Source organism: Meles meles, chromosome 8 (genome assembly GCF_922984935.1).
Source record: "Meles meles chromosome 8, mMelMel3.1 paternal haplotype, whole genome shotgun sequence".
Taxonomy (NCBI): Eukaryota; Metazoa; Chordata; class Mammalia; order Carnivora; family Mustelidae; genus Meles; species Meles meles.
The window spans coordinates 19,052,423-19,069,873 of NC_060073.1; the positions used below are offsets into that span (position 1 = coordinate 19,052,423).

At 55.5% G+C, this 17,451-nt stretch overlaps 1 protein-coding gene across 3 annotated transcripts; it reads left to right on the plus strand.

Annotated features, from left to right (window-relative positions):
* Positions 1-780: 780 nt before the first annotated feature.
* SPI1 (Spi-1 proto-oncogene) lies at positions 781-16,270 on the plus strand. Of its 3 annotated transcripts, none has more exons than XM_046017781.1 (5): positions 781-1,030; positions 3,719-3,818; positions 13,897-14,084; positions 14,951-15,113; positions 15,548-16,270. In XM_046017781.1, exons 1-5 carry the CDS (start codon positions 986-988, stop codon positions 15,865-15,867), a joined length of 816 nt encoding a protein of 271 aa, XP_045873737.1. In that variant the 5' UTR covers positions 781-985; the 3' UTR covers positions 15,868-16,270. The 3 variants fall into 3 exon arrangements, with proteins under 3 accessions (XP_045873737.1, XP_045873738.1, XP_045873739.1); XM_046017782.1 differs by having other exon boundaries at positions 3,722-3,818; XM_046017783.1 differs by lacking the exon at positions 781-1,030 and adding an exon at positions 2,863-2,980 and having other exon boundaries at positions 3,722-3,818.
* The last annotated feature ends 1,181 nt before the right edge of the window (positions 16,271-17,451 follow it).

Here is a 17,451-nt window from a genome sequence, read left to right on the forward strand (position 1 = left end):
AGAGCCTGAAGCTCAGTTATTGGCAGGATGCATAGACGGATGGATGAGTTGATGGGTGGATGGGTGGATAGAGCCAAATAGAGCCAGGAAACTGGGAAATCTGGGTTCAGAATAGAGCCAAATAGAGCCAGGAAGAACCTGGTTCTTCCAAATAGGGACTTGAAAGAACCAGGGGTACTCGGGAAACTGGGAGGGGAGGGTGTAAGAACCCAGGACGCGCTGTGGTGGCAGGGAGGCTGCTGTGAAGGAACTCCGAGGGAGGGGGAAAGCGGCCTGTGCTGAGCCCCAGGCTGCACAGAACATACGTGTTGAGGATCCAGGTCCCAGAAGAGCCAGGCCTGGGACTCTCCTAGATCAGAGCTCTCAGCCAATCAGGCTGAGCCCAGAAAGCGAAGGCCTGGGGAAGCCACCCCGCTTCTGACTCTGAGAAGCTACCGGCTCTGACCCCAAGCAACTGACTGTTGGCCACATGGGGATCTCAAGAGCGGTGGGCATCTGCGGGGTTAGGGGGCCTCAGCAGGGCCTGGGGGCAGTGATGTCCTCCCTGTGGTAGGGCTAGGCTTCCTCCGTCCCCCTCTTTCTCTTCCACCCCAGCCTCGACCGCCCCTCACAGTTCCAGCTTCCTCTGGGCAGGGGGCCTGGCCCCCATGGCCTCTCAGGCCAGCCCTCCGAGCACCACCTGCCCCAGCCGGCCTGAGACTTCCTGTATGTAGCGCAAGAGATTTATGCAAACGGGCTGGGGCGGTGATGTCACCCCAAGGGGACTATCTCCCAGTGGCAGGCCCTTCGATAAAATCAGGAACTTGCGCTGGCCCTGCAATGTCAAGGGAGGGGGCTCACCCAGGGCTCCTGTAGCTCAGGGGGCAGGCCCGAGCCCTGCGCCCGCCCTGAGTCCGTCCGGCCCCTGACGGGGCGCCCCATCCTGAGGGGCTCCGCACTGGCCCCCACCGAGGCAGGGGACCTGACCGGCTCGGAGCTCGGCTGGATGTTACAGGCGTGCAAAATGGAAGGGTTTCCCCTCGTCCCCCCTGTGAGTACCGGGACTCCTCTACTAGCCAGACCCGCAGCCCTCAGACGACCGTCCGCTGCCCACCAGGCCACCGACCAGCCAGCTGCCCTCCCAGGCTCGCTATCAGTGGGAAGTTGGTGTTTCCTCCCTGGAGCTCCTGGTCTGAGACCCAGCGAGGGGGGCATTGGCTTCTTTGAGCGTGCCCCGGCGGGCTGAGGGCTGGGCCCACGGTGGGGCTGTGATCGGTGGGGCCTGAACGGTTATTTATAGATGGGGCTTGGGTGGCAGGCCGAGCTCCTGGGCAGGGTGCTGGGCTGAGGATGGTGAGGACGGTGGCGGAGCGGTGGCGGGGGAGGGCTTGGGGAGACTGGTGTGGGGGGAAGCTGGTCCCTGGACGGTGAAGGCTTGAGGGCAGGAGGCAATAGGCCAGAGGTCTCAGCCCATAGTCTGGGTGCTCCTGGAATCATTTATGTCTCAAATGGAGGCTCATTTATGTCTGGGTCCCCAGTGCCTGGTCTGGGGCCTGGCACAGCAGACAGGGTTGTTGACCCAAGGGTCTGGGCCTGGGGCCGGCAGGTCCCCGGGGGCTGGGCGACAGCAAGAAGTGGAGCGGAGACTAGGACGGCAGTTGCGCTGGGGTACTGGCCAGGGAGCTGAGAGGGGAGGTCAACCGGAGCTGGGCCCATCTGGGGCTGAGATCAAGGGCGGCAGGGTAGGAGCCAGTAGAGTAGAGGCAGGAGCGAGGGCAGGGGCTGAGGGTGGGAAAGGACCAGGGCTGGACGTGAAGCAGCAGGAGTCCCAGGGGAGCCCTGGAGGGAAGGGCAGCAGGCCGGGCGATCACCGCTGCCCCTCTCTCCGTGACAGTTGCAGCCTCGGGCAGCTGCAGACCTGGGCCCCTCAGAGAGGACCCCTCTCTCTTTCCCACCCCATCCCCACTCAGCAGGGGTGGGGAGCCCTGGGGGAGCCGGGCAGGGTTTGGCAGGGCCTGCCCACCTGACTCAGCTTTCCCGGCCTAATGGCAGCTCCCTCCCCCTGCCCCACCCCAGCCAGGCCTCTGAGCCCCAGGAGGCACCCCAGGCCTGACATCCTGCTGTTGGAAACCCGGTGCTGGGTTCCTGGCCTTCTTACTGGTCAGACACAGACAGCTCCAGCCGGCTGCCCCAGACCCAGCCTTATCCCACCCGCCTGGTCCACCACCAAGAAGGTGGGGGAGGGAGCAGGGGATGGATGTGGTCCCAGGAAGAACCAAGTCTGCCTCAAGAAAGCCACAGGCCCAGAAGCTTGGCCACACAGTCTCTGACCCTTGACCTCTCAATCCCTGAACTCTGGACACAGCTAGGCAGGGGGCACCAAACCCCTCAGGGGCTGCTCCTGGGAAGGTGGGCTCCCAAGGCCCCTTGCCACCCCCCCCCCAAGCCCTTGAGGACCCGAGTAACTGTTGTGCAATCCCTGGGCACACACTGCGGGGGTGGGGAGAGGCCTGATGACTGTGAAGCTGGGTGTGCTGTCCCTATGCCGGCACCAGGACGGGGAGGAGTGAGGGCTGCAGGGGGCGGAGGGGGAGAGGACAGGGAGGAGTGAGGGGGTGGAGGAAGAGGGGAGAGGACAGGGAGGAGTGAGGAGATGGAGGAGGAGGAGGGCAGAGGAGGACAGAGGAGCGAGGAGAAGGGGAGAGGAGGGCAGGGAGGAGTGAAGAGGAGGGGAGAGGAGGGCAGGGAGGAATGAGGGGGTGGAGGAGGAGGAGGGCAGAGGAGGATGGGGAGGAGTGAGGGCTGGAGGAGGGGGGAGAGGAGGACGGGGTGGGGGTGGGAGGAAGAACAGGGGTGAGGGCAGTAGGAAAGGGAGGAAGAGAAGGGAGTATCCCAGTGGGCGTGTCAGAAGGAGGATGGAGGAAGGAGAGTGAGAGGACCAAGGCTCTGGCTGGCCCATGGCCCCCAACCCTGCCTGGTGACAACAGTAGACCCCATGAGTGTGAGTGGCCATCGGTCGTCATGGGCCCTGAGGGTGCCTTGGGCCCCGGGCACAGGCTGTGGAGACCACGGCAGGAGGACACGTGTGTGTGCAATGAGGGTGGGAATGCAAGCGATCTGTGAGGGGCCTTGATGGGCCTCACCTGTGTTTAAGGTTCCTGAGAGCGAGTGCGAGGGGACGTGTGTTCACTCAAGGGGCCATGTGTGCCTACGGTGTAAGGGTACAACAGTGTGTAACACGTGACCGCAGGTGTGTGGGTGCGAGCGACCTGTGGAGTGAGTGTGGGCGGGCACGTGAGTTTGAGTTCATGTGTGGGAGTGTGGGTGTCATGGGGAACATTTGTACATCGGGAGGTGTAGGTGTGTTGGTGTGAACGAACGTGAGAGAGTTCGTGTGTGAGATGGGGACCGGGGGTGCAGGTGTGAGTGGGGGTGTGGCTTCAGGAGCCGCTGTGGGGGGAGGCGGGGGAGGGAGCCATGCTCTCTTCTCAGCCTGGGTCCTCTTTTGACCTGTGACCTTTGGAGTCCCTGTCAGCCCTGTTCTGCGGAAGCCAAGACTCTGCTCTCCTGGGTCCCCTGTCCCTGCTGTGGCCTCTCGCAGTTTCAGGCAGAGAGAGCGCTGTAGGCCGGACGCAGTCCCTCAGTGTGGGAGGGTGGTGTGGTCCCAACATGCGGGGGGCTGCCAAGCCGGCTGGGGTCTTCCCGCCACCACCGGAGCCCTGACAGCCTCCTCTCTCAGCAGCCATCAGAAGACCTGGTTCCCTATGACACGGACCTGTACCAGCGCCAAACACACGAATACTACCCCTATCTCAGCAGCGATGGAGAAAGCCACAGCGGTGAGTACTGGGCCCTGCCACCCCCCACGCCCCACCCGCCACGCCCCCGGCCTGCATTTACTGAGCTTCTCCAGTGCGCCAGGGCCTGAGGTCAGCTTCGTCCGCGTTTACCTTCTGGTCCAATCCGTATGGCTTTTCACAAACCAGGAAGCAGAGGCTCAGGGAGCGACTTGTGCGAGGTCACACAGCTGGTCCGGGGAGCCCAGTCTGTCTGCTCCAGTCCGGGGGCCCTCTCCTGCTCCCCTCACCCCGATTCTTCCTCTCTGGTGTTTCCACCCCTTCACCTGATGTGAATTCCACGTTGGTGTCACCCCTGCTCCCTGCTGTGTTCTCAACCTCTCTCGACATTTGGGGCTGGACCATTTCCTTGTCGTGGGGCCTGCCCTGTGCACTGTAGGATGTCCGGCGGCATCCCTGGCTTCGGCCCTTCAGATGCCAGAAGTACCGCCAGTCACGATAACCAAAAATGTCTCCACATGTTATTTGTTACCAAATAACCCTCTGGGGGACAGAGTCACCCCTGTTTAAGAACTGCTCACTGAGGGAAAGGCTCTGAGGGCCCCCTCATTCGGCAGGGGCTGGAGCCCCAGCTTGCAAGGGGGGTAGTGAGGATGGAGCGCGAGCCAGGTGAGCCTTCAGTCCGAGTCTCACTGCCTATCCCAAAGCCCAGCTGCGATCCCGGAGCACATTCAGGGTTGATGGGGACAGGCAGTAGGGGCCTGGGACCCTGGCAGGGCAGTCGGAGAGGCCGCCCAAAGGGGATCTTGGTATATTGATGTGGCACCCTGGAGTCAAAGGGAGAAGGCCTAGTTAGAAGGTCTTCCCTGAGGAATTCTCCAGGAGTCTGAAATCTGGGCAGGCCAGATACCGGGGTGTCTGCAGCCCCAGAGAAAGGTTTCCCACGGCGAGGCCACGCCTGGGGGCCAGCCCCACCTGTCGCTTCATCCTTCAGGCACACCTGAGGGCAGTCTCAACCTGAGGGCCCTGCCCGGGGATGCCACAGGCCCCTTCCTTATTAGGAAGGACTCCCACATCTGGATGCCAAATCCTGTGAATGGCGGCACTGGGGATAACAGGGCTGGCAACGTTTCTAAAGGCCAGACCCGGAGCCACGTCTAGGGCGTAGGTGCTGGAGGAGCCTCAAGTCCGCGTGTGGGAACACAAAGACTTCTCCCTGAATCCCGGGGCTAGGAAGGTTTTAAACATCTGCTTTTTCATCCTTCAAAGCTTACTCATGATTCGGCAAACAATGTGTCCTCTCTGTGGAAACGCCAGACAATTTAGAGAGAAAGTCTCCCTCATCCACCTATCTTCCCAGCACCCCCATCCAGGGTCGGGGATGGGGTCTCCCTGACCTGGACACCAGCCCTTGGTGACCCTTGCACCTAGCGGGCCAGGACCCAAGAAGGTCCCTCGGGACTTAAGGACTGGCTCCCCCTGGTGGCTCCAGGCAGCAGGACGGTCAGGTCCCCGCAAACTCAGCTTGGCCTTGGGCTGCTTAGGGACGCTTTCCCCTCTGGCCTAATGTTCTCTCACTTTCACTGGGCTTGGGGCATTTCCTTTGGGCCTGTTGCAGCCTCAGTTTCCCCTCGTGCAATATGAGTGTGTGTTCATACATCTAGAAACCAGCTAGACCGGGGACTGATGGAGTGAGTGCTTTAGGGCAACCTGTACTTTGCTGGCCCAGTGCCCAGGCAGGCCCCTTACATCTGGGCTGGGGCTCTAGCAATGACTCCTGATCAGATGCCTGAGTACCCTATTTTGGTCATGCCCCAATTTCTTCAGAGACTCCTCTGGCATACCCAGGTGTCCTGGCCCCTACTCCCTGCACCCCTTCTCCTATCATTTCCAATCTGGGCATCTGTGCTGATCTGGGCATCTGTTCGTCCTTTCTTTTTTCTTTCTTTCTCTCTCTCTCTTTCTTTTTTAAAAAATATTTTATTTATTTATTTATCTGTCAGAGAGAGAGAGAACACAAGCAGGCAGAGAGGCAGGCAGAGGCAGAGAGAGAAGCAGGCTCCCCGCTGATCAAGGAGCCCAACGCGGGACTCGATCCCAGGACCCTGGAATCACGACCCGAGTCGAAGGCAGTGGCTTAACCAACTGAGCCACCCAGGCGTCCCTCTTTTTTCTTTTTTAAAGATTTTATTTACTTATTTGAGAGAGAGAACAAGAGAGCAGAGGGAGAGGCAGAGGGGGAAGAAGACTCCCCACTGACCAGGGAGCCCAATGCGGGGCTTGATCCCAGGGCCTCAGGACCTGAGCCAAAGGCAGATGCTTAATGGGTTGAGTCATCCAGGTGCCCTGTTTTGCCCTTTCCTAATACCTCTTGGAAGGTACTGTCTGGAGACTCAAGTGTAGAGACACGCCACATTTTCCCACCAGTTCCTGAACGTCCTCTGTGTCTGCGTTTTCAGGTGGTTGAAACTTACTAAGAAGGCACTGGGGCTGGACCTGGGCTGCTCCTGGTTTCATCACTCACTAGTGTGTGACCTTAGAGCAAATGACAGCCTCTCGGAGGCACTGGGGCTGGACCTGGGACTGCTCCTGGTTTCATCACTCACCAGTGTGTGATCTTAGAGCAAATGACAGCCTCTCAGAGGCCCTGGTCCCTCATATATGGAAGTGAGAGCATGGAAACACTTACCTCGTCACATTGTGGCGATTCACTGAGGTCACGCGTGAAATGCACAAGCTCCTGAGTCCAGCAAGGGCTCAGGGAGCTTTCAAGACGTAGTACATTAACTTCATGACCTCGCCAGGTGGGAGAGAGGAAGCGGCTGGGAGAGTGGGAGAAGCCAAAGCAGTCTGCAACAGACCCACTGCGTCAGTTTCAGCCTACCCAGGTGCCAGGCAACCAGCCAGCCGCCCACCCATCAACCACCCACCCTTGCAGCCGCTCCCTCGACCTTCCAACACGAATCATTTTTCCATGTGCCCACTCATTCCTCATTTGTCCGGCTACCCACAGGTCCTGATAATATGCTGTGTACCAGGCACTGTTCTAGACACCAGAGGCTCCATGATAAGCGAGTTAGATGAGCTCTCCTGACAGCTTACATTCCAGAGAGGGAAGAGGCCATAAACAGTCACATAAGCAGACATGCAATACTAAGTCCTATGAAAATCGTGTAATGCAGAACACCGACGACTACTTTCCCTTGGGAGGTCAGGGCAGGTCTCTGAGGAAGGGGCAGATGAGGTGATTAGGCCAGTGGATGCAGAGGAGAAAGACGCACCAGGTAGAGAGAACAGCAAGGGCAAAGCAGCGCAAACCTCCAACAGAGGGCTAGAGTGGCGGGGGGCCCAGGGGAGGGGGGTGGCGGGTGTGGAGACTGAGGCAAGCCGGAGGGGCCTGCCAAGGACACAGTACACAGGGCCCGAAGGCCAGAGTTTGGGTTTTATCCTACAGACAATGGGAAGGCATTGCAGGATTTGAGCGGAGAAATAACATGATCTGAATCATCCTGTGTGTGTGTGTGTTGAAAATCTAAATACATTTTAAATCGTCAATTTTTGATTGTTAGGATAAACATTGCAAAAATTTTAAAATACTTATCACGTAAGATAGTTCCCTCTTCCCGAGCTCCCTCCCCTCTGATAGCACCTTCATCCGTCCAGGCAGACGTTTTATTCCGTGTGTATATCCTCTTGTATGTCTGTCAATGTGTGCACGCACGTGTGTATATTCTGTTCCCACCACAACGGAACGGTAGCATCACGCCGTCCCGCAAGTTGCTGCCTTTTACCTCAGCTTATCGTAGACATGTCTTCCTGACATACTTGGCACAGCAGAGACAGAGGAAAGCTGTTTTCCCAGGCTTCCTATTCCAATGCTGAAGGATCTAGCTTGAATCTTCAGTTTGAGATATTACCAAATAGTCCATCTTGTTCTGTGCAAGATAAGACTCTGATTAGACTCATTCAGAACGCACACGCACACACACTCACACTTCACACATTCCCAAACGCTCCTACAGCAACGTTTTCCTGGTTTTACTGATGGAACCGACATAGGATACTGTGTGGGGTTAAGGTGCAGGACCTAATGACCTGACGGCCACAGACAGTGCGAAATGGGCACCCCAGTAAATCTGGTTAATATCCTTCACCTCATAGAGATAGAAAAAAAAAAAAAAAAGATTTTCTCCTTGTGAAAAGAACTTTGAGGATCTAATCTCTTGGCAACTTTCCAATATACCGCACTGCATTGTTAACGGCAGCCACCACATTGTACGTCGTGTCCCGGTACTTATAACCATAGTAACCATAGGGTGTCCCTTTTTTTTTTTTTTTTAATTTGTCCCTTTTGACCACGTTCCTCCAATTTCCCCAACCCCAACCCCAGCCTCTGGCAACCACAAATCTGATTTCCTTGTCTGTAAGCTCAGGATATATATTTTTAAGATTCCACATAGAAGTAAGATAACACAATATTCGTGTTTCTCCGTGTAGTGACTTTTGACCTCAGTACCTACATTTGCCGGTATGAGGACCCTGTGAAGGTTACTCAGCTGAGCCACATGGGACACTTTGATTACCTGTACTTGCTCGTCCCCCAAAAAGAGGACGAGGGGCGGGATGACAAGGAGGTAGCGTCCTCGTTCTGGAGCCAGGTTGCTGAGATTCATGCCCCATTGCCCTCCCCACTATTCTCTGGGGTGACCAAGGGCAAGATTTACCTCTCCGCTTCAACTTCAAAATGGTACCGACTTCTCAGGATTGCTGCAAGGGTTGAGTGAGTCACTGTATGTCCAATCCTTAGAAAGGTGCCCAGTACATGGTGAATGCTATGTACCACGGACAGGACTTATTATTACTCTTCTCGCCATAGCGTCCTAAGAGAGGGTGTGTGGGAGGTAGGGTTTTGCTGTTTGCTTGTTCTCATGTCTTCATGGTTAACAGTAGGTCGGCCATGTACAGAAATCTAGGTTGAAACCCACATTTTCCCTTAGAAATTTGAAAGCATTTCTCTATTTTTCTGGTTATTGGAGTTTTTTTCTTCAAAGTCGGATCTCTTTTTATGTCCTCTTTTTGGAATGTAACCTTGTTTTTTTGTTTTTGTGGGTTTTTCTGCTTGTTTAGTTTCATTTTGTCTCTGGAAGTTTTTAGTACCTTCTTCCAATACTCAGGGGTTCCAATGAATAAGCTTTTTAAAAAATCACTCTGGGGAAAAAAATAAATAAATAGAAAATCACTCTGGCTGCTGTAGGGGCCACAGTAAGAGCAGGGAGAAAGTACTGCGAGGGGACTCCTGGAATAATCCAGGCAAGAGATGACAGTGGCGTGGCCAAGGGTGATGGTGCTAGGGACAGAAAGGAGTGGACAGATCTGGGACAGATTTTGAAGGCAGGGCTCATAAAATTTAATGTTTATTCTTATTATTTTAAATTGTGGCAAAATAGGCATAATGTAAAATGGTAGCTCTATTTTAAATTTTTGAGGACCTCCAGACTGTTTTCCACAGTGGCTGCACCATTTTACCTTCCCACCCCCAGGGCAGAAGGATTCCAATTTCTCCACATTCTCACCAACGCTGGTTAGTTTCTGGTTTTTGATAGTAGCCATCACAACAGATGTGATGGGATTTGTTCTTTGTGAGGGGACTGGTGATGGAACTAGAGTTCCAAGGCATGACTTCTCTCCATCCTTCCATCTTTCCAAGTACTCTTTCATCCTCCCGCTGACCCTCTACCCAGTGTATCCACACACCCATCTAATCATGCACTCATTCACCTCTCCAGTTGTCCTTCCCTTCACCTGCCAAACCCTCTAGCAATTTCTTACGGACCTATCCATCTAATCAATATATACAAAGCATCTCTTGTACTCCAGGCGCATTGCTAGGTGCTATGGAAACCGCAAAACACAAGTCCTACCCAATTTATTATTTTAAGACGGGAAATACCTAAAACTTCAATAATTAGGGTACAAGGTGGAGAGTAACAAGTATATGAAGCCTAGAGCTCCACTCTCTGACCTCTGGTTCCCTTATAGGAGCGATGGGCAGGGGGGCTGGGCTGCAGGAGCCCATGTCTAGTGGTCTGTGATTTCCTAAAGTTTTTTTCCTCAGCCTTTGTCTTCTTAATTCCTCATCATCCTTCTCTGTCTTGATCCTACTTCTGCTCCCCTGGGGGGAACCCTGAGTTTAAGACTCGGATTTCTGTCCGAGGAGATAAGGTCAACTGAATGACACTTAGGGCTTAAGTTTTGTGTATGTGTGGAGTTGCTTGGAATATCATTTTGTTTTTGTCCTGGTGACTTACAGGTATTAAGGACACCAAAAATACTAAGTCAGAATAGTGATGGGTGGGTAGGACTTTGGTCCCAGATTGGGAGCTCATTTAGAGGGAGGTAATGAGAGATCAAGATGAATGGGTTCTTGCTGGCTGGCTGGAAGAGGTGGAGGGAATGACGGATGATGAACGGGTGGCCTGATGATGGATTGATGGATGGATTGTGATGGATGAGTGGAAGAGGGACCAGAGATGGGTGGATGAATGAAGGATGGATGGATGGAGGACAGATGATGAACTGTGGGTGAGAGTGGCTGATGGCAGACAAACAGATAGATAAAAGCAGGCAGAAAAGCTGGTGGCACCATGGGTCTTAATTACAGCTCTCATTAACAGCCTTGCTTCTCAGAAGTTGTATGATGTAATGGTAGGAGTTCAATCCCTGAAGGGAGACACAGGTGACTTTGCCAATGTCTGCTTGTGGGCAAGGGACTTCATCTCTTTGAGTCATAGTTTCCTCATGTGCAAAAGAAAGATTATACTAGGGGCGCCTGGGTGTCTCAATGAGTTAAGCCTCTGCCTTTGGCCCAGGTCATGATCTTAGGGTCCTGGGATCAAGCCCAACACTGGACTCTCTGCTCAGCAGGGAGCCTGCTTACCCCCCTCTCTCTGTCTGCTTATGATCTCTCTCTGTCAAATAAGTAAATAAATAAAATCTTTGAAAAAAAGAAAGATTATACTAAAAAAAAAAAAAAGAAGTGCCACACTATGATGGCCACTGGTCAGAGCTAAGGTGAGATTAAATGAGAAATGTGGTGTGAGTACCCAGCATTGTGCCCAGTACATAAAAATGCATGTTAAAAGCTAAATTTTACCGATCATTTGAATATTGGTTGAGGCCTACTATGTGTTGGGTGGCCTGCCAGGCTATGAAAACAAGGGTCGAACTTTAGATATGCCAATGGCATCATATTCCTTTGAGGAGCAGAGTCATGCTAAGGAGACATCGTGCAGGATGACCCCGGTAACCCAGTGAAGGGGTAAAGCACTGTGTTTGTGAACGGTCGTCTAGAAATGAGGCCCAAAGAGCCCAGGACTGCCGACCTTTGCACTAGGAAGGATTCCTTGCCTTGTGTTCCTTCAGAGGGCCCCGTGCTTGGAACGTTTCTGCCTACCAGGCAGCGTTTATTACATAATTGCCCGAGCACCCAAATCAAGGGTAAAGGCGAGGTTTCCGTTGGGCCTTTTGAAACCTTAATTGTAGCTCGAGTCCCCTTTGCAGCTTTCAGGGGACCCTGGGGCAGGGTTCCAGAGTTTCAGTGAGCAAAGGAACCTCTTTTGGGCCCGGTTAAATTCCAATTCCCAGCTCCTCTCTTGGTGCTTCTGATTCCCTGAGTCTCCAAGTGGAGTCCCAAGCCCCCCAGAGTGACTCTGATGAAAGTGTCCCGAGAATCCCATGGGAAATGCTGGCCTAGGCTGGGACCACTAGAGTGAGCTCAGGGATCTCATGCAGAGCTAGAACAGAGAGGGTGAGCAGGAGGAAAAGAGAGCCACCGGAGGCCCCTCACCCCACACCTGCAGCACTGCACACAGGCAGGGTCCTCCAAACCCTGGACCTGAAGTGGGTTTGCGGGTGGGGGTTGGTAGGCAAGAATAAGGCACTCTGCCAAGATCTGGACAGTTCAACCTGGGTGTGGAAGGCGAACATGGGAGGGGTCAGGAGTGGGGCCAGGGGGCAGATCTACCCCTAAAGAGGACCGGGGATTGGCTCACCATATCCCAGAGTCCCCCAAATGGCCCCATCTCTGAAGCACAGAGCCAACTCTCCCAGGCCAGTGGAGATCTTCTGGGCCCTGTTAATTTGCTGCAAGATGAAAGTACAAACGAAACATTGTTTTGTTTTCCCATCAGATTTGGATAATTTTGTGGAGGAGAGTCAGAGAGTTTTCAGGAGGCTGGGGTTTATTCATTCATTCCTTTATTCACTCCTTTGGGAAATATTTGTTGAGTTACTACTGTGTTTAGCCCTGGGGGTGAGGGAAGACCAACACCAGTCACTGTCCTCATGGTGCAATGCTGAGGCCCCAACTCTAGCCTCTGGGAGAAAGAGACACCTAGTCCCCCCCACCAAAAAAACCCGATGTGTGTGTTCCACTGACTGAGGTGGCAGGGAGTGGGAGGAAGAAGAGGAGATAAACCTGAATGAAAATATCTGCCATTTGCTCAAGTGCTAATCTAGGTTCTTTAGAATAACACAGCAGTCTTAGTAGTAGTAATGTTTATTGCATGGAATTTTGTGCTCCTTGCAGACATTAGCTCATTCAGCCTGCACAAGACTATGGGATAGGTGTCATTATTAGCCCCATGTTACAGATGAGGAAACTGAGGCTTATAGACGTGCGGTGACCTGCCCAATGGCAGAGGCGGAATTTGAACCCAGCTCTGCCTGACTCCCAGATCATGTACTTTCTCTCTTCTGTGCCATGTGGCTTTGCAGAGGTGGGAGTGCGGGCTGCCTGGATTGTGGATTTGGGTGATTTCATGTGTGGACAGGACCTCTGTTAATCACCCAGTCTGGTCTTTGACTTTTAGATTGGGGAATTGGAGGATCGGGGAAATACAATGTCTTGTCTAGGGTCACACAGCAAAGCCATCGCAGAGCGGTATTAGGAGGCAAGTCTTCTGAGAACCCGTCCAAAGCCAAAAAAACGCATGTCACTTTTTGGGTGTGTGTGAATGAATGAGTATGTGCTTTTGTGAAAGAAAAAAGGACAGACTCACTCTCTCTCTCTCTCTCTCTCTCTCTCACACACACACACACACACACACACACACACACGGGATTGGTATTTGTCTCCATGTAGCATCCCAGAGAGGCTGACTTGGCCTAGAATCTTGGACACTCCCTCTTGGGTCACCTGAGAAAATCCCTCTTGTCCCTTTATCACCACATCTTCTTTTGGACCCCAGATTGTCCCCAGGAACTCCACAGACGTGTGGCAGGTTTTTGTTTTGTTTTCTTCCTGGAAAAGATGTTCAGCGAAATCATGTCCCAGTCCCAAGACAGAGCTCCCGATGGCACATGGCTGTTCCCCAAACTCGAATCCCCACCGCAGACTCTGAAAGCACCTATGGGGAGTTTCCAGTGCAGCCCCGTGTCCTGGCAGCCTGGCTGGGAGACAGACAGAGCCGCCCAGAGGCATGGCTTCGGAGGGGCAGTGGCGTGGTCTGGGACAGGTTCTGGTGGGCGAGGAACATCAGCCATGTGACTTCACGATCACACCTTGGCGGTGGGACAGGACCGTGTGTGTGACTGTGGCCTCAGGAACCACTCTGTGGTTTCCAGAGAAGCAGAGGGGGAATCAGCATTCTCTGAGGGCCTCCTTCAGGACTGGGAGTTTTTACAAATGTGAACTCATTTGTATGCTCCCAATAACTATGATCCCCATTTTATTAGTGAGCCAATGGCTGAGGCTGAAGAGGTTGGTGCCCGTGCCTGAGGTCGCACGGACAGCAAATGGCAGAGCCAAGATTCAGACTCTGCCCATGTCCTTGTGCCCGCGGGGGAGGCAGGCTGGGAGCTGGTTGCTGGGAGCACAGGCTTTGCCTCAGACCCAGGTCTCGGCTCAGGCCAGGACCTCCAACTGCCTGGCCAAGCCTCAGTGACTTCATCTGTAAAATGGGGGTGGTACCTAACGAGGCGGGTGGGGAGATGGTGGGGAGCCCAGGCGGGTGGGCGGTCACAGGCCCCCGCAGCCCGGATGACTGTGCTCTGCGTCACCACGAGCTCGCCCTGCCCCGCGCGCCCCGGGCTCACCGCACGCCACCCCCCGCCCCTGCAGACCATTACTGGGACTTCCACCCGCACCACGTGCACAGTGAGTTCGAGAGCTTCGCGGAGAACCACTTCACGGAGCTGCAGAGCGTGCAGCCCCCGCAGCTGCAGCAGCTCTACCGGCACATGGAGCTGGAGCAGATGCACGTGCTCGACACCCCCATGGCGCCGACCCACGCGGGCATCGGCCACCAGGTGCGTGCGGCCGCCGGTCCCGCGGGACCCGGGCTGTGGTGAGGCTGGCGCTCCACAGGAAGCTGACACAGGCTCTTACTCAACTTGGCTTCCTGCCCCACAGCGCCAACGGCGGCCGGAGCCCCAACGGCTGCCTCCTGACCCTCCGACTGACCTCGTGACCCCACACCCCTTATCTGCTCTGGCCCCACGCCGGACAGAGCCCCGATCATTCCCACCCTCCACTGATCCGCCCGACCATGGTGGTCCTCCCGACCCTGACTGTACCCCCAACCCCATCCACGGGCCCCTCACAGACCCGGCGCCCCATCTTACTGGACACGGACCTCCCCCAGCCTCCCCATCTCCACTGACCCCCTTTACTGACCCTCCTCAGCCCCACGCACCTTAATCCCAATCAGTGACCTCCGTTAACATCTACCACCCCGCGCGGACCTCCACTGGGCCTTCCCTCACGTCTCACCCACTTATTAAAAACCCCATTCCCTCCCTTACCCAATCTCTCGGCCCTTCTGCTCTGCCACCTCTGACCCCAGGAATGCCAGGCCATACAGTACCTCTGTGCATATAGGGAAAGGGCGCCCTTTCCCCGGGCCATGCAGTCGCAACTAGGAGGCCTACGGCGGGCTGGATTTCAGCAGCCCCTGGCCCCCCCCAACCCACATCCTGAGTGGAGTTCACCTTGCCAGATCCCTGTAACCTGATTGACCTCCAACTTCCCCAGCCTTCTCCCAAATCTTTCTGACCCTTGCTGGCCTCCCCACCCTCCCTACTCCCTCTTCTCTTGCTCAGATGACCCCTCCCTGGCAGCCCTGAGCTGGGAACTGGGCCTCACTGACCTTGACCTTCTTTCCCTGCCCTTCCAGGTCTCCTACCTACCCCGGATGTGCCTCCCATACCCTTCCCTGTCCCCGGCCCAGCCTAGCTCGGATGAGGAGGAAGGCGAGAGGCAGAGCCCCCCGCTGGAGGTGTCTGACGGGGAGGCTGATGGCCTGGAGCCAGGGCCTGGCCTCCTGCATGGGGAAACAGGTAGGGTGGCCCAGCCGTCCAGCCCTGACCCAGACCCTGGCCACTATGTGCCCCCGGCACCCCGGCCAAGGCCACAGCGATCCTGGCACAGAGCTGAGTGTGTGTCCTTATCTGTGAGTGTGTGAACGTTTGCCCAGGTGTGCGCAGTCTCTGTGACCATCTGTGCTGTCCATGTGTCAATGAGCACACGTGCACGGGTGCGGTACAGACACACACAGGCATCTCTGTGACCGAGCCTGGGAGGGTGCATGTGCGTCTCTACCTCTCTGGGTTGCGTGTGGATGGGTGTGAGCGGGTGTGAGTGCCTGGGCCCTATAGAACACCCCCACCTTCCAGTCCTTCCCCAGTGACCACTCCCCCCGCCGGGGGTCCCGCATCAGGGGGAGGTGAGGGCCGGTGCCTGTACTGGGGCGCTGACCGCCTCCCGCCCGCAGGCAGCAAAAAGAAGATCCGCCTGTACCAGTTCCTGCTGGACCTGCTCCGCAGCGGCGACATGAAGGACAGCATCTGGTGGGTGGACAAGGACAAGGGCACCTTCCAGTTCTCGTCCAAGCACAAGGAGGCTCTGGCACACCGCTGGGGCATCCAGAAGGGAAACCGCAAGAAAATGACCTACCAGAAGATGGCCCGCGCCCTGCGCAACTACGGCAAGACAGGCGAGGTCAAGAAGGTCAAGAAGAAGCTCACCTACCAGTTCAGCGGCGAGGTGCTGGGCCGCGGGAGCCTGGCCGAGCGGCGCCACCCGCCCCACTGAGCCCAGGCCCGCAGACCCCACTGGGCCCGCCAGGCCTCCCCACTGGCCATAGCATTAACCCCTCGCCTGGCCCGGACACAGGGAGGCAAGCTCCCAGGGGCCGGGGGCAGGACTGCGGCGGGCCGGGCCTCACCTCACCCGTCCACTCCCTCCTCCAAGCCCGCTACCCACACCTCTCTTCGCCTCCCACCAGGACTCCAGCCCCGGCTCCAGGGGGCCACCTGGGCGTCTGACCCCAGGGAGGGGTCGACCTTGCTTAGTGTGACCCAGAGCGCTACCTTGGAAGTTCGAAGTCATCATATTTGTGTACATGGAACCCTTCTTCTTAAGCGTCTCTCCTTTCCCCGACCTCTTCCCCGTTAGCTTCCTCAAGGAACAAAATTATTAAAGTTATTCTCCATGAGTTCTCCTGCAGCGCAGAGTCTCTTTTACGATTTTTTGTGCATCTTGTCTGGGTGCCCCTGTCTGATCTCTCTTTTTCTCGCTGGTCCTTCCAGGTGTTGCTGAGGACCTCACCCGGGGCGGGGCACTAGGGACATCAGAACAAATGACATACAGTGCCTGGCCCAGAGTTAGAGCTGGTGGAAGAAGTCCTTGGTTGTTCTTAGGGGGATAAATTAGTAAGAAGCCCTCTGTACCTGACAAATGGGCTTTTTAAAAATGCCTCAGTGAGGCTTAAACTCTAGGTCACAGCCCCCGTGAAGATGAGGATTGCAATCAAGGCCATGACACTGAATTTTCCGGCCATTTATTACACGTCAGGCTTGAGAGGCAAAGTCTAATATCATCCCATTTTTATAGACCGGGAAACTGAGTCTTGGAGAGGTCATGTGTTCTGTCCAAGGTCACACAGCTGGGTGAGAGGTGGGCCAGATGCTGGCTGCTAGGTCAGCATGAGGCAGGAAGCCCCCTCCCCCGCCGTGTTTGGAATGGGGAGCTGGTGAGCAGGGACCCCCAGGGTCCAGCTCGTGTCTGATGCTCTCCGGCTTCTTGTCCACGACAAGGGAGACCCGGAAAAAGAGGAGCCTGGAAGCCTCCAGCATCCTGCTTCCAACAGTAAGTAGCGAGGTGTGGTGCAAGACAGCTTGGGAGTGAGGAAATGTCCCAAGGCAGCCAGCAGGCCTCAGAGAGCCCAGACTCAGGGGTGGGGGGGGGGGGGTTGGCGTTAGCATCAGGGCCAACACCCCCAAACACCTCTTCCCCTGAGGGTTGACCTGTGACCTCCTTTCTCAGATCTCCAAGCCCCAGAAGAGGGTAAGCAGTGCTCAGTCCTCTTTAAAGAAGGTTAAGGAGCAGGTGATTCAGTTATAAGTAGCTGAAAAGACCTGGGCAGAGCCAGAGAACAATGAATAATCCTAATCCGGGTGGAAAGGAATGGTAAATTGATACCCTCCCCCCCCACCCCCACAGCGATGCCTACGTAGAGAATCCCTCCCTCCTGCCTGGTGAGGGGGCGGGGCACGCGAGCATTCCTGATACTGGATTTTGCATGGAGAGATTCCCGCATAATTTTCTTCTTTCCGTGCAGCCACTGATGACTCAGATGTTGGGGGGGGGGGGAGGCAGAAGTTCATTAAGGAACAG